Source organism: Sycon ciliatum, chromosome 2, assembly GCF_964019385.1.
Source record: "Sycon ciliatum chromosome 2, ocSycCili1.1, whole genome shotgun sequence".
NCBI classification, from domain to species: domain Eukaryota; kingdom Metazoa; phylum Porifera; class Calcarea; order Leucosolenida; family Sycettidae; genus Sycon; species Sycon ciliatum.
Window position 1 is genome coordinate 31,768,960 of NC_088644.1, and position 24,897 is coordinate 31,793,856.

The window sequence follows — 24,897 nt, forward strand, 5'->3', positions numbered from 1 at the left end:
CCTGACAGTTCCAAATCCAAATTGCCGGAGAAACGCTTCCATTGATTCGGACATTTACCGACAACACCTAATGACTATGTATTTCAACAGGCTCGCATTGTTACGCTGGGCAGTGCCATACTGCAGACACGGATTCGGCACATCGATCTGGCCATCACAGCCTGAACTAGCCAAGACATGTGCATATTGCACTTTGAATCAGGCCTTGCCAACTTTGAATTGTCTGGAGGAATCCCACACGTTGTCTGTGTACAAAAGGGAAAGGACCAAGGAATTGCAAGTTACGCCTTGGCTCTCCATCCGAGTTTTCTATGTAAGTGAACTTTGTGGGGCTTTTAATCAAGCGTGCGTGCTTAGGTCGATGTGTGAATTATCAAAACTTGTAATAATTATGGGATCCCATTGACCGCAATGTACCCATCATTGACTTGACCGGCGCTCACCCCCCCCCCCCCCCCACACACACACACACCGTCCCAGAACCACCACCACTCGCAATTATATGCTATGGGATACGGACTACATAAATACATGTATACCGGTACACGTGGTGTGTCCCACCATGCGACGAATTCCCAAAGCTTACGGGTGGACGTTCAGGGGCTAGCCAAAGAGAGATGAGAGAGGAAAGGTCTTCTACTACTCCGAACTTCAACTGTTCAAGATGTTATCGGAAACCTGCTACCATTCCCCGTCGATTTCGCCTAGCCTACACGATGGTACACATGCTGTGCCAACCAACAACGTGTACATCAAACTATACATCGCGGACTTAACTCCTCGTGCCACACAATCGGCATGGCCGGCCTGAAGGAAAATACTTCTTTTCCTGGACTACCATGGTCATGGGGTGTACCACCGGAACGGTACACATACTGGCCTGGCAATGTAAGAAAAATAGGAGCGAAGAAGCGGGGAGCCCGGTACACCTGTACTGTGCGCTCGAAAGCACGTGGACACCCCAGTCAACCAGCTCAAGCCATCATTGAATAATTTTGTTTCGCCACGAAGCGATACAACGGAAACCATACACACAAAAAAGGTTGGCGTTCAGCATGCATGCACTCGGTTCTTACCGCTCGGTCTGGCGAGGACAAGCAGCGCAACGCTGATCAGGGCGTAGACTGAGAGAGACATGGCTGAAGTGAAGGGTAAGCGAGTGGCTCGGGACGCCCAAGAACTTGAAGAAGACCAACACCGGCGTGCAACTGCAAGGACCAATAAACTACTTAGTCTGGTGGCCAAAAGTGATGTGACTGTCCGGCACCCAAAAATGGGTGAGTGTTGAGTGAGATTGGTTATTCTGGCCAGGGACTAGTACAATACTACTCCCTGATTCTGGCCTGGTCACGATTTTTCAATGACTTGCAATGCGGTCTACAATCGATTTTCGGGAAAAAGCATGACGTCATATAATTATGTCACGTGACCTATTATGGTTGATAAATATGGTGGTAAAGACACACCTGGCTGGCGGTAAACACACGCCTGCCCACACACGCTCTCTACTACTCTAGGCTGCAAAGTTCTGGCACAGAGCTCTCCTATCCTTCTCACCACCACCACCACCAGTTCGCGCCTGGCGCCTGGTCGATGCATGGCTGGCGGTATCCGGCATAGCAGGCTGGTACATCAAGTAGCGCATGGCACATAGATGATGACACAGCAACGACATAGCTCGATTGCGACGTACGTTTCGTCCCCGCTGGACTCATCACCATGATCACTGACATCAGGCAATCTTCTTCTTGGTCTTGGATGTCTTCATACGGAGCTTGACTCGGGAGAATGAAGTCGAAGACACCATAATGCATGCAGACACCACTAGAGTCTAGTAGTAGTAGTAGTAGTAGTGAGAAGACCCAGGTGCTCGAAGTCCGTACATGGTTTATCTACTCGGGAGTCGTACTGTGCAAATAACCTACAGGATCATGGAAAGAACTGCGTGAAAAGTGCATAAAATGTGAGATGTAGAGTGCAGAAAACAACAAAAAACGCATAAAAAACGGATTTTGCTGAAAATCGCGGGTTTAGGCCAAAATCGCGAAATTTGTTGCATCCGTGGAATCGCGATTTCCTGGAGGGACAGCCTAAGTTCGTACGCCCATAATTTCATGTTCTGTTATTGTATTCGACTCAAATATTTTATGGAGGGGACAGTGTGGTATGTTCTCCTCGCGTAGCAATTTTCAGGGATCTACGATAAGCAGAAGTCCCATACCACGCGAGTGGGTTTTCGAGTGTCCATACGAAATACAAATTGGGTTACATTTCATGCAAAAATCAACTTTGCCAAGATCGATTTCGAACGGACACAGCGTCAAACAGACCTTCACTCAATCATCAAGAGCCAGCTTAGAGCTGACAATGGCCAGAGGAGAAGAATTTACAGAGAACCACCAATCCTTGCAGAAAGGTTGACACTCCTGGCATCTCCACCACTGTTTTCCCGCGGTTTTCACAGCGCAGCTGCTTCTTCTCTGAGCCGACTAAAAACAGCTTGCATTTCGGCAACAAGCTACGCTTTTGCAAGAAATACTGGTGGAGGCACATGCCAAACATATCCCTTCGGTGCTTTCGTCGTAACCGAGGGATTGCAAGTTAGCAATTAGCAGAAATATGGGTAAAGGTATAGTTTAGGGTCCCATTTTAGTGGATCAGCATGCTCTACAGAGTCCCAGGCATGCACATTACACATAGGCCTTGGCCACAACTGACATCGATGTGGATGGACAACCAGTGGTGTATGCAAAATCACCTTACGATGCGAACGAAGACGGCGCAAAGGACCATGAAAATCGCCTGAGTTTGAAGCTCGGTGACGGTGATGCCGTGCGTGTCTTGAACACCTCCATGGGCAAGGGATGGTGGTGGGTAGAAGTCGATGGCGAGTCTGGCTACGTTCCATCATCATTCCTTGGCACTGAGGATGACCTGCGCGGCGCGGAGGAAGCCTCCTGGCAGAACGACGAATATTTTGACTTCTACCCACCACCTTCCCTTGCCCATGGAGGTGTTCAAGACACGCACGGCATCACCGAGCTTCAAACTCAGGCAATTTTCATGGTCCTTTGCGCCGTCTTCGTTCGCATCGTAAGGTGATTTTGCATACACCAGTGGTTGTCCATCCACATCGTATTCGATGTCAGTTGTGGCCAAGGCCTATGTGTAATGATTATGTGCATGCCTGGGAATCTGTAGAGCATGCTGACCCACTGAAATAGTTTGGGACCCTAAACTATACCTTTACCGAAATATGTGTGTATTTCGAGTCACCTCTGATCAGTACGGACTTAGCGGAGTAGAGGGGACGGTTTCAAATAGGACACCGGTTGCAAACCGGAACGGACTCAATATTCACTTTCTCTCTTGGTATTTTGATTAGAAAACATATGTCACAGTGAGACTACGATGTGTTATACTCCGAGCCAAAATTTCATGGCTCTGCGATGACCAGAAGCGCCATATCAAGCAGGTGAGTTTTTGACGTGTTGCTTCGCACTGCGACTTGAGTTTTACGACTTTCGAAAAATCAACTTCTTGTCGCAGGTAAACAGCGGCTCGCCTCTCGCCAATAAAGCACCGCATACCAATCAAAACTAATGGAAGCACACACAAGGCTTATTGTTACTCTATACTGGCCGTCGTGGAGCGATAGCAATTACCTAATTTCAGACCCAGAGTGAATTTGACGTGCACTCTAAAACGTGTCCGGTTTGGAGCCACCTCTGATTTGAACTTTTTTGAAGCGAAAAATTGGGCAACTTGGAGGCATGATGGGTCAACACAAAGGAGTGGCTCAGTTCGATCGACTCTGGCCCCAGAGCAAACTTCAACATTCCAGTTTCCTTCCACAAACATATTTCGAGTGAAAAATCAACGCTGATGATCGGTTTGGGTCTATACAAATTTGGCTGTCAAAACGTCCCGGTATCGAGCCGTCTCCTCTACCCTCGAGCCTCTGCGACACCAAAATTTGATATGAAAAATCAGCGAACTCCAGAGAAACAGATCGGATCGAAAGATGGCCTGGTTCAATCGAGCCTGGCCTCAGAACAAACTTGGACAAGATACCTTCCATCCACGAGCAGGATTCTGGCAAGTGATCATTGGCATTGCCAGTGTGAGTTTCAGCTCGGCAAACACACACTGTAAAAGTGTACGGACTTCGAGCACCTTGGTCTACTAGTACATGTACTAGTGTGTAAGACAGCTGCACTGCACTCTGCAGTGCTAGTGGTGTCTTCGACTTCATTCTCACGTGACCTATTACGTCACACAAATGGCTGCCACGTGCGGACATGACTTTTGGCCAAAAATGCGTAGATCTACGCAGTACAACATGTAGTACCTTTGACAGGCGATAGGCCTGCATGCCGGGAATTTGAAATCTTGCAAACACAGACCTTCAGGAGTCGTCCTGGCGTGAATTTGTCACCGAGAGACTTCGTTTTGACCCCGATGGCTGGCAGGAAAGAGCTCAATGCTAGCACGAAGCTGGCCATTGTAAAGCTGAGTCAGAATGGTGAAAAATCTAGTCAGATTGCCAGGATTTTGGACCTGAACGAGCGTACGTGCCGTAGAGTCATTATGACATTAATTGCCAAACATCATGTCGATGGACGTGTTGAAAACTAGAAGTGTTCTGGCCGGCCCAGGGTGACCAGGGCCAGCTACGACCATCGTCTAAAGATACTCCATATGGCAGATAGATTCAAAACCAGCCGGAAACTGAGAGCTGAAACGACCGAGCAGACGGATTCACGGGTGTCTGGACGAACGGTGCGCAGGCGGCTGCAGAACGCAGGACAGAAGGGCTGCATCGCAGTGAAAAAGCCTTTCATGTAGGCCAAAAATTTGAAAAAATGACTAAAGTTTGACCACGCCCACAGGAACTGGACAGTGGCAGATTGGAGTCGTGTGCTGTGGACTGATGAGTCAAAATTCAACTTCCATGCCTCTGATGGTGTGAGGTTTGTTCGCAGGAAGCCGAGAGAACGACACAGCCTGAATTGTTTGCGTGGTACTGTGAAGCATGGAGATGGAGATATCATGTATGGGGATGCATGTCGGCGACGCGCGTTGGACGGCTTTTCAAGGTCGAGGGCATCATGACAGCCAACCAATACATGGGCATTCTGCAAAATGTCATGCTGCCGTCCATGACGACCAGATGAACAGGCTATTTTTCAGCAGGGCAATCACCAGATTTGAATCCCATCGAGAATCTATGGGAAATGCTCAGCCAGCACCGCCAGGGCAGCAGGAGGGTAAAAAACGATGGCGAGCTCTTCACTGAGTGCAAGCAGGCATGATATTCGATTTCACTGGATATTTGCCGCCACATGGCGGCTATGATCATGAACAGAGGAGGCCCAGTAAATTGATACAGGCTGACTCCAGAGAGTCTGGCCTTAGTTTCTGTAGGGATTAGAACAGTTTAGATGAGAAATAGTTGACTGTACTGTAGATTGTGCAATATTGGCCAAAAGTGATGTCCGGCCGCACATTTGCCATACTCAGGGATAGGGACACAGAAAATATACTTTTGAGAAATATTTTTGAATATTCTTCTCTAGACTTTGAATCTGCTCTAGAAAATGACGGGTGTACAGCTTGTTGTGCCATTTTGTTGAATATAACCGAGAAATCCACCTGCGGACAAGACTTTTGTCCACCACTGTACATGTAGGATACATGCAAAAGGCTATTTGCACTGTGTAAAGTGGTGCATGGTGGTTCACAGCAGGAAGGGGTGTACGAGTTTGCTGTCGCTGCACTTCTGCTATCTCTGCTCCTTTTTGGTGATTTTTGCACAAGAACTCTCCAATTTTAAGTTGCGATATTAGCAACTTGTGAGCTTTTTCTGAAAAAATTGGATGCGATTTCAGCAACTAATACTTGCACTTGTTTTGGCACAGTTGCGAAAAATGGTGGCATCTTTGGGAAAGGGCTAGTCTACAAACGAGTCTCTCTTAATCTTTCATTAGATCACTCCACCAGCAGGTTCGTAACGTACTAAATTTCGCTTTTGGTCGAGGTCTGTCACCCCGAATGTCCAGAAAAAAACTTTAGTTTGGTACAAACTTTAGTTATTTCGTGCCCCCTATACCTAACGAACATATCCAAACGAAACTTTGTACTTAGTCTTGTATAATACCTAAGGCTAAGACCGGTATCACGATGGATTCATGGACTGCGCGGTCGCTTCATGTAAGTCAGTATTATTGCTTATCAGTTATCACTCCCTTAGTATTGACTCCCATAGATTTTTGCCATACCTAAGCAGTCAAATATTCCTGCATATTTCACTCCTTACGGCTATATTGACCGCTTATATTTGACTCCTTTTTAGCGATTGAACACAGGCTTTGGCTAGTCGTGATAAATCTAATATTGACTTCGTACTTGGTCAGTATGAAATAAAAGACCTCGGCTTTTATTTCCTATTCACCTCATAGTCGACATAGACATCTACTCAGTCAATATTACTAGATACTTACTTCTTGTCGCTATGGAGTATGGTGTTCGATGTTGTCAGATCATGTCCCTCATCGTCATCATGGTCATAGTCATAGCAACAAAACATTCCGCACCCAGGCCAAGGCAAGACTACTCGCTCTATGACCAGATCATGCAGATGGCAGTCTGTAATGACTATGTCCATGATTTTGACTTTGAAACGAAACCGCGGCGTAGTCATGGTAGTAGTGGTAGTGACTAGTGCAAGTGTGGCTATGGCGACGGAATACTGAAGAGGGAACGAAGCCAAAGTTTGAAAGAGATGAACTCAGAAAGATCGCAGGAAACGGAGACAAGCGACTGTGTTTGCTTGCGTCGGAGCTACCAAGATATTGGGAACCGAAGCATTTTCTCCATTGATGGCTTAGCCATTTTTACCAGAATGGTACACAGCTAGCTTATTATCGCCGTCGGAAACCGATGTTGAGTCTTTTCGACACATCTATCGGGGTCCCTTTTACGCGCTAGTGTGTGAAAAGCGTAGTGGCCACTGTCCCGCACGTCTCAGCTGATTCGCTCTCCTTGGCACGATGGCATCCCCCGGGCAAGTTTGCATTCGACGCAACGCACCTCAGATGCGCAGGGCAGTGGCTAGCTTCTTTGCCACCTGGGATAAGGTGAGTGAGCTGACTTTGAAACAGGGAATCGTCCAGTATATTATTTTTGACGACGCCCTGGCCTCAGCGGTTTTGAAACAAAGGGAGTGAACGGAACAAAAAGCAGTTCAATAGCAAAGTTGGGGTGTTACCATTACTTTCACTGAAGTTGCTAGAGTGTTGAACACTCTTCTGAATCTTCCATTGGGGATACAAGTATTCTTCTTCTTTGGCAAAAAATAAGTGCAGTCCTGCTCAATGAAATCCAGTGGCGTCTCTCAAGTTTGCGCCTTGCATCATTTCGCAGCCCAGTGTTCGCAGGTCTATGGCTGCGCTACGCGTGGCGCGTACTTGAGTGACACGACTAGATTTCATTGAGCAGTACGCTTGAGCTATTTCATTGCAGAAGTCAACTATCATGCATGCATACCAGGGAATATGCAGCCGGTGAAAGACTGCAATACAACAGTCTTGTTGCTGCTTTTTGTATCATATGTTTATTCTTGCTTAGAGCAATAAGACCGCCAGGTATGTCCTACTGAAGGACTTCATTGCCGTCAATGGCGAGAAGACGGCAGCAGAGCTAGACAGGGAGCTGAACATGTCCGGTTGTCTATTCCTGACCAGGATCGTGTCCTGGTTGCAAATGCTGTGAGTGGATATTTGTGGCCTTGTATAAGACTCCGGTGGGTGAATGGTGGGCCATGGGAGCGCTGCAAGCCTTGGATACGTATGAAAATTCCTCCCATCACAGGGAGAACATGGGTACACTCAGTCCAAGTCCAGGTGATGTCCATGAATGGCACTGGTCAAACACATCCGACCCTTGGAATTTGTTGGCTCGACTTGGGCCTTTGAATATTGAGAAGCTGTTGCTGGGCACAGTTTCAGTCTATCTTGACCTGGCCACCGTAATCAATGAACAGCCAGGTAGTAGAAAACTATTATTCTAATGCGACGGTGAAAAATATTCTTCGCCAGACCTGTTCGAGTCCTGCTGGTGACTGTCAATTTTTTTCTTCAGACCTTTCCCGTTTGCATCTTTCCCTTCAACTAATGAACACCAGGCCCGTGTTGGGTATTTGCTGGACTCACTCTTTTCGGTATGATTCAGGTCTGCACGTGCATCACGAATTTGGGTTTCAAGATCTTTGAGCAATGAACGCAGCCACGTACTGCTTTGGCCTATGACCATAGTTTGAATGTTGAGTCTGGTGCAGTGAAGTAAGAGTTCAAATGAGCTTCCATCATTTCCATGAACATGTATGTATGTGTGTGTGTCCTTTGGTGCGTTTACATTTTCAAATGTCACAAGGCGAGGCACAAAGGAGCAGTTGCATCTACTACTGCAAGCACTGGATATCTTCCTTGCAGCCCCTGGCGGGTATGAGAAGCTTGATCTGCTAGAATTCCATAGAAATGCTATTCATAGTTTGCGCAAGCTCATGTATGAGATGTTTTGAGCACGCACAGTGAAACTTTTTGCTAAAGTTCGTAGCAAATGATGGGTGAAGATCCGATAAGTTGCCTGTGCAATTTGATCATGGCCTATACGTGAGTGCAATCACTTTTTACAACACCATAGCTGCGAAGTTTACCTCGGAGCATTATCCCCGGAGTAAGCACTGCTTATCTACATCCCTTTTCTCACGTCTTTTCAATTGTATTTCTACTTCACGATACTCTCAGCTATAGTCCTGAACTTCTTTTTTGAATTGTTGTTTTGCCTGACTGCATCTCATGCTGTCTTGTTTACAGGAGTGACTCCTTTGTGGATGAAGTCGTGATGATGGGCGGTATCCAGTGCATTCTGGACATAGTGCGCTCTCCGAAGTCATATGAAGTGAGTGCGAAGACCTTTGACACAACAGAGTGTGACTCCACTGAGGACTATATGTTGGACTCAGTAGAGCGCCCAGCCCCTACATGATGTCCAACCCCTATATAGAGTCCATTGGTCCAAAATCCACTGTACAGAGTCCAAACTTGGAATCAACTGTGAGCTCAAAGTTTAGATGGACATCACTCCCTGTATAGAGTCCAGGTAATTGGCTTCACCCTATATATAATCCATTGGTCCAAAATCCACTGTACACTGTGTACAGAGTCCAAACTTTGAAATCGACTATACAGAGTCTTTATGTGGACAACACTTCCTGTATAAAGTCCAGCCAATTACGCATCCCCTATCCAGAGTTCAAAATTAGACATAGGATCTGCTGTAAGCAGTGAATATCAACCAGAAAATTGCCTCTCCCTTTAATCCTTTAATCCTTTATATCATTCACTTCTCCTTTATATCATTCACTTCTCAAGATTAAAAAAAAGTATTGAGGCTCCACTGCAGCCACCTCATTACATGAAAAACCTTACAAACACCATCCTCAAATCAAGTGGTCTCTTCGCTGCAAATTACAATATCTCCATCATGTACTGCTCTCAAAATAATTATTGTGCGCAGACACACATGCACGCACACCGCCAAGGAAATACTAAGAAAAAAACCAAGAACCGAAAGAGAATAGGCTATGATGGAGAGCCAAGGATTATTTATTGTTTTCAAATTATCGCGCGCGCACGCGCGCACACACACACACACACACACACACACACACACACAAACTTATACAATGCCCAGAAAACACAAAGAAGAGTAGAAACACAATACACACGCAACTCCAACAGCCATACAAACGACCACCCATTTACACGTAAAGTCAAGAGGGATGACAAATAATTACTGTGTACGAAACGAATGCATACGTGGACGGGTGCACCCACGTTTACATACGTGTAGTAGTGTAAGACTAAGAGAGTAACATAGTGCAGTAGTCAGCATAATACTAGCACGTGCTGAGAGTGCAATAGCAAGCTTCACCACTGCTCACGGCTATGCAAATGTTTAGCAGCACTCAGCTCCGCTAGCTTCTGAAGATCAGCACACCTGCAACAAATAGATAGCACAAGGATACGCTTATTAAATGCATGGGAGCACACAACTACCAAGTTCTCAACGAATGTGATGCTCAATGAAAATCCATCCACTCAAAGACCTGTGACCAGGTGATGGTAGGTGGGGATCTATTAGTAATACGAGGAATAAGATCGGTTGTGCACACTCAAGACGCACAGACACACCAACATACATGTAGTGTACTCCACAGTGTTTCACTTCACTGCAACTAAATTGAAATGAGATGATTTAAATTAAACAATCTGTACAGCGTTACCGTCATTCAAACAGTCTTCCCCAAATTAGAAATGCAATGATTTGCTGTCACGAGGCAATTTCACTGACACAATGTCATGTTTGTGACATCAAAACGGTTACTTCATGGAATAAGAGTATTAGCTTGAGGAGCTTTTTCTTGTCATCGGCATACAACCAATTCTCCTCCTACTACTAGTACACTGACACTGCGTTTGTGCATCCCATTGTATTTGACATCATGCTAGGGGAAGAGTATCGTGGAGTTCACATAATTATCACAGGGATAAATGCATTTCTCATGAAATAGAATTGATGATAGCTAGACGATTGATGCAAAGTCCTTGCAGTCCTTGAGGACTGATATTATCGTCACGCAACTATTACGAAGTCCTTGATTAATTTTAGAGCATTCACTCAAGCAACATCAAACAAACGCAATACACTCCTTGAAAATGGAACAAAATTCAAGCATAACGACAGAACAGCAGACCAATCGAAACGAGTAAAAGCTTCCTTACCTCAGTCGTCGTCCTGCCACTCGCAGCCATGAGTTTGACAGCCCTTTGACACGGTGGTACAGGCAGCTCTTGTCCAGTCAAACAGGGGATCCTTGTGGCGTCGAACGAAAGAGAGTGTCAGTGTACCTGATTCGTCAGATTTGAACTGTGCTGAACTGTTCTCGTTCTCCAATTTCTGCTTTCACCCCGCGCACTGATGAAATTTAATTCAGAGAACCACAAGACGCGTTCCAGATTTGATTTTGAACGTCTCCTTTTCCTCCTTGGTTACCTCGAGACAGATTACTGGCAGCCATGGCTGAAGTGAAGAAAAGAATGCGCTGCCACGAGGCAAGCAAAACTGAAAAGATGTTTGTTCTCTTTCGGGCACTACAACTACACACAGGACGGCGTGACTGGATAAATATGACTCCTGGACCGTGAATAGGGGACTTGTAGAAAAAGTGTACTCCTTATAGGGGATTGCGCGGCTGGATGGAGCTGATCAAAATTGAACGGACTCTTGGACTCTGTATAGTGGATTTTGGACCAATGGACTCTATATAGGGTGCTGGACATCATATAGTGCATGGACTTTATACTGAGTCCAACATATATCCGGAGTCTATGTATAATGATAATGATAAGGCTTCGAAGGTGGCAGTTAGGGGCACGAAAAAAACTTGTTGTTAGGCCACCTAGAATTAATTCGTTGTTCCGGGTCGCTTCACTCATCCGTACGAGGGTCGGTCGGTCGGGTGTATTTTTTATTTATTTTTTATTTTGTTTACGGCCATGTGCATACATGTACAATTGTGCATATCGAATAGCTTTTGTCCATCAAGCCAGTCGATGAAATCTGACTGTAGACAATCCAGCGCAGCCATTGTCCCATCAGATCCAGGTCCCGTCGAGGACCAGATATTGTCCTCGCTGGCAAACGAGTCTGACGAGCAGCCCTCACCTTGAAAACGTCTGTCAATGAGCGACGCGGTGGTGGAGCTGATGCTGTTTCAGGACCGACTGTTGATATATCCGGATCGGAGATAGAAGACAACGTCGTCACCAAGCGCTGCATCCTGTCATTTGGCTGCTTCCGAGGTCGATGTCTGGACTGCTATTATTAGGGTCACGTGTGTCAAGTACATTTGCATGCACTATAAATAAATGTGCGGTCTCGTGAAAAAAGACGGTCGGGTGACCCGAAACAACGAATTAATTCTGGGTGGCCTTATATACACTATTCACTGGTTTGAGGGAAAAACGCAAACGGATACACTACTACCACTATACTAAGCGTTTGTTATGGTTTAGAAAAGCGATCCTGTCAGCTTTTCTATTATTGCGGTCATATCCCAGGACCTGATTCCTTGGCTGGAGTAGAATGATTGTTGTTCCATTTCCTATTTTGTAATCAGCGTTCCATGAATTCCAACACATTCCAAAATAAGTACTGGTGGAGGAGTTCAACATTTGAAACAAGTAGACTTGATTGACTGAAATTGCAGGATATTGGCAGCTCTCCTCATTTCCAAACTGCTGTTCTCCCTTTTCCAGAATGACAGGTATCACGGTTTGAAATGCATCAAGTCGGCCATGTCGCTGGATTGACCTACCAAGTTCAGCTGTGCAAAATGCGTGGTAAGTACTGCCATACACTGGGTCTCTTAGTGTTGAAACGAGCGTGTCTATAACAAACGAGCAAACAGTTCCACTGACGAACGAGCTATCGAGCGAGTTGACGAGTGTCACTGATGTGGCAAAGATGATTTTTTGATTTTTCAAATTGGCAAATGCCTCGATTTTTCGCCGCTCACGCTCGAATTGCTGCTACTGTCGACTGGCTTCACTTTGGACGGGTATTTGTTGTAGAGTGATCTCAGTGCATTTGTTGAGCAGCCGTTGTTAGAATAGACCGTTTTGCAAAGATTGCAAGTAGCCTTCTTCTTTGCTACATCGCAGGAAAAAACTTCCAAACGACTACAATAAGCGTGATTTCGATCGAAGGGAGAGTTCACTAGATGCACTGACTGTACTGTGATGTGTACGTCGTACCGTATATGGTGCTTCGTTAGGGCAAACGAGCTCGCCGCGCAAACGAGCCGAGTTTCTGGTGAGCGAGCTAACGAGCACCCGGTGAGATCCTGTCAACACTAGAACTTTCTCTTGATCTACAGTAAAACCTGGTGTAAGCGACCTTTGGTTTTAGCGACCACCTGCTCTTAACGACCGCTTTTCCATGCGCCGACAGTTCTACACAGACACTCTGGGACCTGGGTCTAAAGACCACCTGGCTTTAACGACTGCTTTTGCTTGCACCGTGGGGCGGTCGCTTAAACCAGGTTTTACTGTTCTATCCCTCATCAAGCACTGGGTAGCTTACTCAACAGTGCCCGGTCTCAAAGTCTTGAACCAATAGTTTAAAGATGCACATGTTTGAATGCCATTGGAACTTTCATTGCCCTAGTTTTCAAGTGCTGGGCAGCACCGGGTCTATTTCCTCAATTGCTTGCGAATCGTACAATAAATGCAGAAAAACAGATCATCACCCAGAGCATTCATAGTGTCAATGTACACGGCCATGTCGTTGTTCTGTCGGTGTGATACGTTTCAGCGGTCGTGTGCATCGGAGAATGTCTGGCCGTATCCAAGGACGCTAAGACCCAGTCGCTGGCCAAGGAAATTCTAGAATCTTTACCCGTGGTAAGTTAGGGTGTACCGTGAAGTCTCTCCTGTCTAAGTGCATGTACAGCAGAATGTCGGTTTTCCGAACGTCAACTATCTGAACAGCCAATTTTCCGAATTGCCTGTTTGCACTGAATTCAAGGGACGAAAATGAGTTTTTAATGATTTTCCTCACCCTGTGCAGCATTGGAAATGGTGCACAGGGTGAATGCCAGCAGGTTTGTGTCAGATTTTGTCCCCATTGTGTCATTTTGAGGAGCTGGAGTGTGTTTAATTCCTGTGGTACTGCCGAAGAGAATGAGAAACGATGAAACCCGGAGAGAATGTGCATGGTTTAGATTGATGTGTGCCCGCTCCCTTATCCAAACATACTCCTCTTCCAAACACCCTGGAGACAACCTGGCGCCCCGAGGGGTACGGAGGATAGGCACTCTACAGTATGTAGGAAAGAGCGCACGTCGAGAAATCTCACTGTAGGTGATGGTGATATGGATGATTGCCAGTGGCTGCGTTGGGGCTAGGAAAGGCATGCGTGGCTCAACCCAAGGTACAAATTCAGCCGCTAGTTGTTTTCGAAGTCCTCTTGCACCGTGTCAAGGCAAGCTGTTGGCAAATCTGCAGCTTTTCTTCCCGGAGCCCATGCATATGCCCGATTTGCATTTCGTGTACTTTTGTTCAGCGCAACGAAGCCTACCTTGGACAAGTTCATTCGGCATTTGTGCAAATTCTCTCTGCACAGTCATTCCAGGCACGCTACTATGCAACGATCTCACTCAATTCTATACAGGTGAGCGCGACGTTCAACATACTTTGCAAGACTGGATGTATGGGTAGATGTATGCAGACCGCTGGCTACACCTTCAAGCTCATGTAATGCTGCTAGAATTTGAATGGAATTGTCAAACTGTTTAGTGCTCTCGAAATATTTCAATAAGTACATGCTTGCTTTTGCCATGGTTACTTGCGGAATATAATAAGTTGATTTCCTTAGTGTGTGCGTTGTCTGCCAACTGACGTGACGTGACATGCGATTGCTTCAGGGGCGCCACACGGTACGACCAGTGCGACCATAGTCGTACCACTTTTCGTCCAGGATGGTCCGGCCAGAGCGCCTGTAGAGCGTTAAAACGTGCCCTGTTGGCGAAAGGATCTGATTTTTCCTGGGGACAACTCCGGACCCCGGCCGTGCCAGTACCCACTGCGCTGTAATGCCCCTATGCTTTGTGACACGACAGAGCAGATCAAGTGAATGACAATGCGCAGCTGACTACAGTCAGAACCGATCTTGGCAGGGACTCGTTATGTGTGAACAGCATGGATAGTTCTGGGGACAGACAATACCATGCGTGCGTGTATTAGTAAGATGGCTGTGTCAAATTGTTTGAACAACGTGGACTGTGTTGCACCGTGGACTGCGGTGCATGCTTTCTACCCGTGCAGAAGCAGATGGACAAGCCGCCAGACGCTGGGATCATAAAGCCTCTCGTCAACCTGCTGGAATGCTCTAGCGTTCACGTTCAACAGGAAGGTGGGTCACAGTGGATATACTCTCATGATTGTCCTACTTGTATGTGTGAAATAGGGTGACTGTACTCCCAGGTCTATTTGGCTTGGATTGGCTGCCTGGCTATAGCCATCCTCACATTCTCCTTGCGGTAAAAGCGTTAATGATATTGGCTTGTGGCATGAGTGTGTGCATGATAAAATACAAAACAAATAACATTCCACCCTAGATTCGGCCTCTTGTGATCAACTTGATCAAATGGTCGAATTGTTCAGGAAGTAATTATGGTGTTCCCCTGGCATAGCTATCTTGCTGCCAAAGCACCATGTATAACCAGGCATTGTATCTATAGTACTGTAGCGTTCTATTCATCCAGTCCCGTTGATTATGGCTCTGCTCTGCACTGCTCAGCCCTGGCATCGAGTCGACTACCTCATGAATTGTTCATATTCGACCATGGTCTGGGCCCAGTTGGCCTGGGTGGGTATAAAAAAATGTCTGTGGGATGCCAACAGACTGATATGGGTGTATATGCCATGAATGTGTGTGTGCAGTTTTTGACCTGATGAAGCTACTGCTTTCCTATGAGAAAATCAAAAAGTCCCTGTTGCAGGAACTGCTGAAGGCCATGCATATTACAGGTTCCGAAACAGACACCGATGCAGCTGACTCGAACGGAGGTAAGTCTTGTGTCCTTTCAGGAAACGTGTTGTAGGTGATTGTATGCGATATGGAACTGTGTATAGTGCAATGCAGTGGGGTTATGCAATATGCTCAGTGTATCCAATGACTGTACATCTTTATCTTCGAGCCATATGTTCTGCTGGTTGAATTGGCGGATATTCATTTGGCACCGTGATTTGCTATGTCGCCCAGCACATCGTGGATGTACAACCAATGTGAAGATGTGGGATTTACATAGTTCTTCATGGATTCGTCTGATGATTGATTCAATTCTTGAAATGCAGAGTTACGGAATTGCAACTGTTTGTCCTTCTGTTTGTGTATTCCGTTTTTTTTTTTGCTTTGGCAAATTGAGCCCTCTGCAGACAGTGAGTGAACCTCACATAGTTCTTCATGTGTGATTTGTACTGTTCCTCGTGATTTTCTGTGTTCCCTCTATGAATGTTACATGTGTAGGCGGATCTGAAACCAACATCACTCCAATGGAGGGTAAGAATTGCAGGACTGAGTTGCATCTTGTGATTGGGAAACTGACCGTTCTAGATTCAACTGGCTATCACCGGACCAACATTTTAGCCACCATCACATATTTCCTACTATGGACGTCATGTGTACCCACCATATCCAGTCCTGGAGATGTCCTAGATAGGACATCACGGAACCCAGCATGCCCCAGCATACATACTATGCTGTTCCCATAGTAATCGTGACACGTGACTCAAAACTTTGTGTCGCGTCCGAGGAAGATGAACATGTCGCACTCAAAACAAACGCAACGAAGGCCTTTCGTCTCAAAAGTAATTAGTTGTCGTTCTCCTGGCGGCTTGCCTCAAGCGAGTCGAGATTCGTATCTTGCCTCTTGCCTTCACGAATTTTATTTTCCTCGTTGTGGAGTACGCCTGGACAAAGGAACTGGCAAGCGAATCGTTTTGGTCGCATTGAAAATTGCAAGTGCACAAGAGGATTGGCGAAGCAATTTGTGTTCGCACTTTCACCAGAGCAGTAGCTGCTGCTGCGATAAAGTTTTTACTTTCGCCATTGGTTTCAGGCAGCAGAAGGATCTGGCTGAAAGCGATGGCGATACGTCCATGACCACCACGTCCTGGGTTGATATCCATGCAAGAAAGACCGTCCAAGGTCCAGTTTTAGCCAAGAGCTGTCGTATCCAAGAAATCAAAAACGCCAACAGCAAGCTTCGGCCAAATAATATCTTCCAGGCAGTATTTTACGGGCCTAGCGCCTGCTGCCTCGTCTTCCTCCTCTGCATGGCCAGGTTTGGGGCGAAATGAACGCACGGGGCGTGAAGAAACCAGGGAGTAGTACTACTCCCTGGAAGAAACATGCCAAAGGCAAAACATTCAAAATTAGAACCAATCGTTTCCAAAGAAGCGCCGAGTGGCTACGAGAAACCCCACATGAAATCCCCAAACGAAAACGGCCATTCGGTCGGGTATTCGATGGCGAATCGAATATACACTACCTCAATCCCCGCCGATGTCTGATATTCTCCGCCTATTCCGTCAAACTTGACCAATTCGGAAAGAAATCCATCGCCATTACGATCGTGCATCCTCCACATACATTCAGAAATGCTCACGCAGCACTTCTTTTCATCGCGTGTGCGCGACCGATGCTTCCATGACAACTCTGGGACAGGTAACCAATCAGACTCATTCAGAGTGCGATGTCCTAGATAGGTCATCTCCCCGACTGATATCATACACTGCAAAGTATGAAAAAGGCACTGAAACTACTGGACCAATCAAATCTGCTTCCGACAGTCCTGTGTTTGATTAGCATTGTACATGGGACAGGGTACAATGTGGCAGCAGGACTTCATAGCCCCTTTCACGCCCTATCAGGTTGATCTCCTATTTGAACATGCGCATATGTGTGTGTATGATGTGCCCTAGCTCATTTATAATATTTTTATTATGTTATACACGTAGATCATGTCCATGATGCCTTTCCCCTGCGCAGGTCCACCGCACTATTGTTTTTAAGATTAACATCATTATTACTTCTGCATATGCATTACATACTATGATCATGCTGGCTTCATCCCTTATCTCCTAAGCTACCCCCCCCCCCCCCCCCCCCCGGTGCGTCTGCCCAGTGTTGACTCCGAGACCCACGGTCGGACGAGCTGCCCAGGCCTCACCACCACTGCCGTTTCCGTGCTGCCTTCTCGATACATACGTATGTACACTGTATATCATGTGCACATTCACATGTCTGAAGGTTTGTGGTTTTTCAATAAAAAAAAATAATAATAATAATAATAATTTGATAGCATTTGGGGTTCGATATTGTTCTTGTAAAAGGCTTTTTTGTATGGATACAATCATGCGACAATTTGCTATAATTATTTTAAACACACCATGTGTACCAGGGCACTACAAGGTCCTTATTGTACAAGTATGTGGCTCAATGATTTTCTTGGGTTTTTTTCAATGCAGCGGCTCTCCCAGACAACATCAAGCAGGCGGCATGTGCCCATTTTATCCAGTGAGCTTGATGATGCATGCATGCAAACATCAAGACCACTTGATAGGAGTGGCTTTCTTCTTTTTTACCTGAAATGGCATAAACTGAGACTCGAAGACTGAGAGCTTTGACCTTGGCCTACCTTGATTTGTTTCAATTCTTTGACAAACCCAGTGTATGTGTACATGCAAGTGCTTTTCCCGCAAAACAGTTAGACCACTATAGTACTTTTAATGATTTCTATGACTCCCTGTGCCTATTCCACAGTCAAATTCTTTCCGAGAACAGTGGATCAAGTGACGCTTCGGTTGTGAAAATACTTGAACAAGTGAGCTACTCCACTCTCCACTCTCCACTACTATGACTGTTCTGTTCTGTTGTGTGTGTTTGTTTGTTTGGGTATGTGTGTGTGTGTGTGTGTGTGTGTGTGTGTTTTTGTGCGCACGTGTGTGTGTGCATGCGTGTGTGTGTGAGGGGGGGGGGGGTGCGTGTGTCAGTGCTTGTGCATGTGATGGCAAACATGGTGGTGCAAGTAATCCTAACTGGGTGATCTATCACTTGGGCTCCATGTAAAGTATAGTTGCGGTCTGGGTACATGTACATAATGGGATAAGTCAAGGCGAAGCACAACCCACAGATCATGTTAATGGGGTCCTTTGGCCGAGGGAGTTGTATTTTGCCGTACTGTAGTAAATGAACGTTTCAGGGCTAAGCGCTTGTAATTCTGATTTGCCCCATAGTACATAGTTATACTGAGTGGACTGTACAAATACTTTGGGCAAGCTCCACTGACCCAATCCATGTGCCTGTCATTCGACTACCCAGAGTATTTAGTGTGCAAGCCGCGTAGCCGGCAGTGTTTCCAGGTTGCCCGAAAACCCCTTCAGGGGTTGCTTATTGCGCACTAACTAGCTGGACCACTACGGTCATTGTAAAAGTCATCTTTCATGTTCCATTTTTTGAATACAAATTTCTTGGGATCATGAGATGTGAATGAACCATGACACATTGACAATACTTCAGTAGTAACTTGTAGTATAATGGCCCAGATTGGGCCTCTCAGGAGTTTGGAATTTGAAGGTACCCTAAAGCTTTTCAAGTGGGCTCTGCTCCCGCCCACCCACGCATGGGCCTCCGCCCCCTTGACCCCCGCCGGGGGACACCCCCACCCCCATCTGGAAAACCCCTCCCAAACCCTGCCGGCTACGCGCCTGGTGTGGCTATGATAATTATGCTGTAACTATCCGTATATCGAATCATCTCTGTTAGTTATCTGCGCAGACCATCTAGTATGACTATGGGGGCAAATGGTTTGATTTCTTGGGTTTCATCGTTTCTGTATTGCGCCCTGTTGCGTCCCTGAATGTTCTCTCTGCTCAGGGACATGTTGCTGAGTACTTGCTGTACGCATTTGGCAATGAAAGCTTTGCAAATAGCCGCAAGCAGGCAGCAAGGTCACTCAGGGTAAGGCGTTTCTGTTCGAAAGACAAAAAGCGCAGGTGCAATTTGTTTCAACCGCACATGCCACAGTATAAAGGGCATCATGGCTGGACTGGTTTGGGTTAGAAACCCCATGCAGTTGCACACTATGCTCTGCGTGCAGAATGTGTGGCGCTGAATAAATTCAAGGGATAGGGTTTAAGTTTACAGTGATGCTGTCGAACACACCTTGGTAGTGATAATTTCACATAAAATAACCACTTCAAGATGGCTAGTAATTAATGTGGACATGCCGAATTTGTCTTGGAAAATGCTGAAGGTCACCTTTGCAGGAGCATCCCTCTCTTTCAAAGTGTGATGTCAAGTCTGCGGAAAAGCGTGACTTCCAGTCTAGCGGCGAGCAACCAACTACTAGTATCCTACTGTAGAAGTACACATTTTCGTTCACGAAATCTTTCTTATTGGATCACTCCACCAGCAGGCTTGTTACGTACTAAATTTTTAGTCGAGGTCTGTCACCCCGAACGTTCAGAAAAATAACTTAACAAACTTTAGTTATTCCGTGCCCCCTAGCGAATATAGCCAAAGTTAATTCCAAACGAAAATTTCTACTTGAAGTCTTATACAGTACTCAGAAGCGCGTTTTATTGAACTTCAAAGATGGGGAGGGGGGGGGATAAAACGGAGATACTTCGTGAGAAATAAGAACTCAAATATAGTAAGTACCAGGGCATGTTTTAGAAAGGAAAAACTCAATCCCTAGGCAAAACAGAATATGCTTAAAACCAGCATGGAAGGAAGAGAAGGAAAGGAAGCAGGATGTTCCTAAATATCACAAAACAAAACAACCATGCTGAGAATGGGGGAAGTATTGCATTCACCCGACCAATCAAACAAAGCACACTTAGAGTTCGATGACGTTTCCATCCACACAAACGCTTAAAAACGAAAAACAAATAATACAGAACACTTTGAGACAGAATGAAATCAATGACAAAATTAATGACAAGTCCGTTGATGCTCGTCAACGCGGCATATGAGCCAACGTACGGCACTCCGTAACGAAGCGATGTCGGCCAATACCGCATCCACTGCGCAGGTATGATGCACGTGACCCCTGGAGGCAAGTAATCTGCCACCACATAAGAGATAGACTGATTCTGGAGCGCAAGTGGCTGATGATGAGGTGATATGGTATGTCCGAGTTCTTATGGTGTCGTTGTGTTGCGAGGGTCTTCAAAAAGATGGCACATTCGGGAGCACATTGTCCACCGGTGGCGAAAACAAGCGGAGCGAACGATCCTCGATCAACTTGATTGATTCGGTCGGAATACTGACGCTTTAAAGTCTTCTGACGTTTGTGTTGTGGTAACTGCCTTGACACTTCTGGTCCAGACAGCAAAGACGGCCTTGAGTGCCTGACCCGTACATCAAAAAAAGCGTTTTGCTGCCTAGTCCAGAAGCCACGAGCCCGTATACCCACACGAGCACCGTCAGCTGAGCTTCCCGAGACGGCTTCACCGCCCAGTGGCATTAGCTGTGGTTCAATTTCGACGTTGCATACAACACTAACGGGTGCGTTTGCCAGGAGGTCCCTCAGTTCATTATGTCGCCGAGTAGGGTATCCCCCACTTTGGCACGTGAGGGCGTGATGAACCGACATGTCTCGGCCACAAACACAGGATAATGATACGCCATCAAGCGACAGGCCATACCTCAGGCACATTGTGTCACGAAAATCGGACTTGTTGAAGATTGTTAATGGGAATGAAATCGAGGGAGGCGTAACCAGCCACGCCGACACACCGCCGTCACCGGCGACATCAACTAGTAGACACTGCTCACTCGTCAGAGTGGGCTTGATCTCATCCAATGCAGCATTGTGCTGCGCGCGGCGTTCCCGGCGAGCCTGCATGGCCAAACCCCCGGAGGCAGCGAGGATATCGGCAACAGGGCCGTCGATAGCATTAGTCAGCACGCAATCCACCATTGGCCTTATCAACGCTCGGCAAAGTAGATACTCAGCCTCCGCACGCACACTGCCAATGCGGAACGCCGTCGCTCCGGATACGGATATCCGTGCCGGCAAAACATCCTGGGCCTTTTCCATCAGGTGTGGACGGATGAGTAGAACAGTCTTCATGGCATTGGGGTAGTAGCCATACTGGGGGCCCTCCTCCACAATGCAATTCCAATGCCTACGCCGCGGCAAGAGCTCTCCGGCTGCGGCATTGTCATCCGCCTACCAATCTGACTGGTGCTTGGGAGTCGACGCGACAGCTGAGATACCAGGGGCACAGTTGCGAGAGCGTAGAAAGCCATGGCAAGAGGTTCCCCTTGGCATGTACCCTCCCGGGAATAGATGATCTCTCCACCATTGAGGTAGAGCGGGATGTTGGCCTGGTATCCGCCCAGCGGCAGGACAGGTTCTTGGGATGTTGTGTAGTGCCGCAGTCCTGTTCACAGAATTGAAGGCGTTGGACGCATCCACCAGCAGGATACCTTCAGTCGTCTCGCGGTCATAGAGGCAGGTCAAAGCCTGTACCCCGACCTTGCAAGCCGATGGGACGCCGACGCACAGCTGATGAGGAGCAGCAACCGCAGCCACATCCCTTTCGATTACCGACATGACCACTTTCCCAATCACCCGGCGAAACACCTTCCGGATGGCTATCGGCCTTACTCCAGGCTGCTTATCTAGTGGAAAGAGCCTTGCTGCCAGGAATGAGCGAAGATCCCGCTGCTCAATCGCTTCAGTGCAACGTATCCTACTAGTAACAGGCCCGCCGGAACCTGTCCGGTTGATCAGGTTAACACCGGACCAACTGTGTAGCTACCAACGCTGAGGAGGGACGTACATTTCCGTCATACTATACACAAACTGTATGAAAGACTATGGTACGACCGGACCAATTGAAAACTGCTTCCGGCGGTGCTGAGTACTACTACTACTACTACTACAAGTATCCTTCATTGTTCCATCTTTCTGTTGAAAGGATTAAATGTGCTCATCGGGAAGCTCTGATAATCATATGAATGGAATATTTACGTGTGACTTGTTATTTCTGATTTGTTCTGTCTGACTTTACAGCAACTGCTGCATATGAGGATCGAGAATGTAAGACATGTCCTTCTGGAGACGCTTGGAGAGGAATTTGTCCAAGAAATCGAGGTAAGTGAGTAGTCATGTGTGACTTGTTTCAGCATTGATCTTTCTGTAACGGCATGGTCACCTTGAGTGTGTGATACATGCATCATGGTTAGGTGCTTCGCACACACACCCACCCACACGCACACACACACACACACACACACACACACACACACACACACACACACACACACACACACGTGTGCACACGCATACATGCACTGCCACCGCTTGCATCAGCGTCGCCACAGCCACTGCTACGGGAGGTAGCGCACAAGCCTGAAATTATTGTGTGTTTTGTTTTCCATCATTTCTGACCTCGAGCATCTCTGTGGGTGGCTGATGCATGCGTTCGTGCTCATGCGTGTGTACGTGTGTGGGCATGTGTTTGTGTATGTATTTGTGTGTATGTGTGTGTGTGTGTATGTGTGTGTGTGGGTGTGTGTGTGTGTGTGGGGGGGGGGGGTGTATATGTGTGTGTGTGTGTGTGTGTTTGTGTGTGTGTGGGTGGGTGTTTGTGCATGTGCATGTGTGTGCACTTGTGTGTGTGTGTGTGTGTGTGTGTGTGTGTGTGTGCACGTGTGTATGAATGCTTGTGCTCCTATGGTGTCTGCCTGCAGTCATGCAATGACATGGATCACGTCAGTCTGAGTGTATCACCACTGCAAGCTATGACTATGAGAAGTGCATTGCTCCGACTTGAGTACACAGGAAAGCTGCTGTAAATCATCCAAGGACTATCTTGACCCGAAAACCATGAAGATTATAGAACTAACAAACACTGGAAAACCAGCCACGAATCTATAGCTAACGATCTGAATTTCCGAAGCATTGCATCTTTGCCATAATAGTCTCCTTGAGAATGATTTGTTTGGATTTGTGTAGTTTTTTTCTCGAGGCACGATTGTCTTGTGACAGTGTAAATTATATGTTGTTTCCATCTAGACCGCAGCTGTTCCTTTCTTGCTGTCCTTGAGCATGATCAAATGTTGCTTCAGTCATGCAGTTATCATGAATTTGCTGAAACGAGTCCCTTGATTCTTGTATCCTCTTGCATGGAACTACAGTAGATGATCCTGTTGATAGCAAAGGGCCGGAAGGCGTTTTAAAAAGTAACCGTACTATTTTCGAAACAGAAACACGTTTCTCCAATATAGTGGTACAGTTCCCGATAGTTACACATATTGAGTCATATCCTAAAGAGTGAGGTTACATGTTTGCAGAAATTCAAAGAAAAGTCTGGTGAAATAGTCATGATCGATGTGACATGATGGCCGTGGGTACGAGTGTTGGGAACTGGCCAGTGAAGTACCAACTCAATTTCCCCTTTCCTGTCTTGTTTAAAACAGAGTCAGCATAAATCCCCCCAATTGGCGCCAGCCTTTGGGTAATCCTGGAATAAAGATTATTATATTATTATTATAAAGTCTGCGCCTTGGGTTGAAGGTCTACTTTTAGTCAGGTACACATTAGTCATGATGTGATGGCATAATGATTGAACTTGTAGGCCGGTCGCGGATAAAAGCAGGTGCTTACGGCCGTACAAGCCGGGGTTCAAACCATGCTTCTATTTAAAACATGGTTCTACGTCAAGATCATCAGTCTATTACTGGTACTAGTATCCTGTTCAGCGCATACTGCCACGCATATACTTGCACAATAGTCATGTAATTTTCAGAGAGCTGCTTCTATTTAAATCATGCTTCTGTGCCACGGGGCGCTTTGAAAATTGGCTCTCGTTAAACAGGTCATGCTTTTATACGCGACACTACAGTGTACAATGTGCACAAAGGGGATCCTGCATGGCCTGGTGTGTACACCGACTGGATCAGTGCCAACCTCGGTGATCATACACTGATACAGTGCAGTGTTTGGGTACGTAAGCGGCCAACGCTCGGATCTTCGCGGCAGGCTTCTCGATTATTATCCACGGCGGAACTCTGGCAGATTGATTGTGAATCTATTGAGTGTTCAGTAGTTGCCGACACTCTCCCCGAAGAGCAGTATCATGCAGCTCTGTTTTAAATACATGCGCACAGCACACCATACTCAAAGAGTATGGCCGCCCAGACACTCGGTGTTGGTGAAAGCCTATGGATTTAGTCTCCCGATTGCAATCT

At 46.6% G+C, this 24,897-nt stretch overlaps 2 protein-coding genes across 2 annotated transcripts in view; one reads left to right on the top strand and one right to left on the bottom strand.

Annotated features, from left to right (window-relative positions):
* LOC135809700 (uncharacterized) overlaps window positions 1–1,275 on the bottom strand; it is an 8,370-nt gene extending 7,095 nt beyond the window's left edge. Inside the window, exon 1 of the mRNA XM_065323116.1 lies at window positions 1,077–1,275. Coding sequence (XP_065179188.1) covers window positions 1,077–1,137 — 61 coding nt within the window. The 5' untranslated portion in view covers window positions 1,138–1,275. The remainder of the gene's footprint in view (window positions 1–1,076) is intronic.
* Window positions 1,276–12,432: 11,157 nt separating this feature from the next.
* Window positions 12,433–23,823, top strand: LOC135809701 (uncharacterized). The gene is made up of 11 exons (XM_065323117.1): window positions 12,433–12,467; window positions 13,441–13,529; window positions 14,191–14,298; window positions 14,952–15,039; window positions 15,570–15,695; window positions 16,156–16,188; window positions 18,159–18,207; window positions 18,454–18,514; window positions 19,567–19,650; window positions 22,718–22,798; window positions 23,398–23,823. Exons 1-11 carry the CDS (start codon window positions 12,461–12,463, stop codon window positions 23,500–23,502), a joined length of 831 nt encoding a protein of 276 aa, XP_065179189.1. The 5' UTR covers window positions 12,433–12,460; the 3' UTR covers window positions 23,503–23,823.
* Window positions 23,824–24,897: the final 1,074 nt, after the last annotated feature.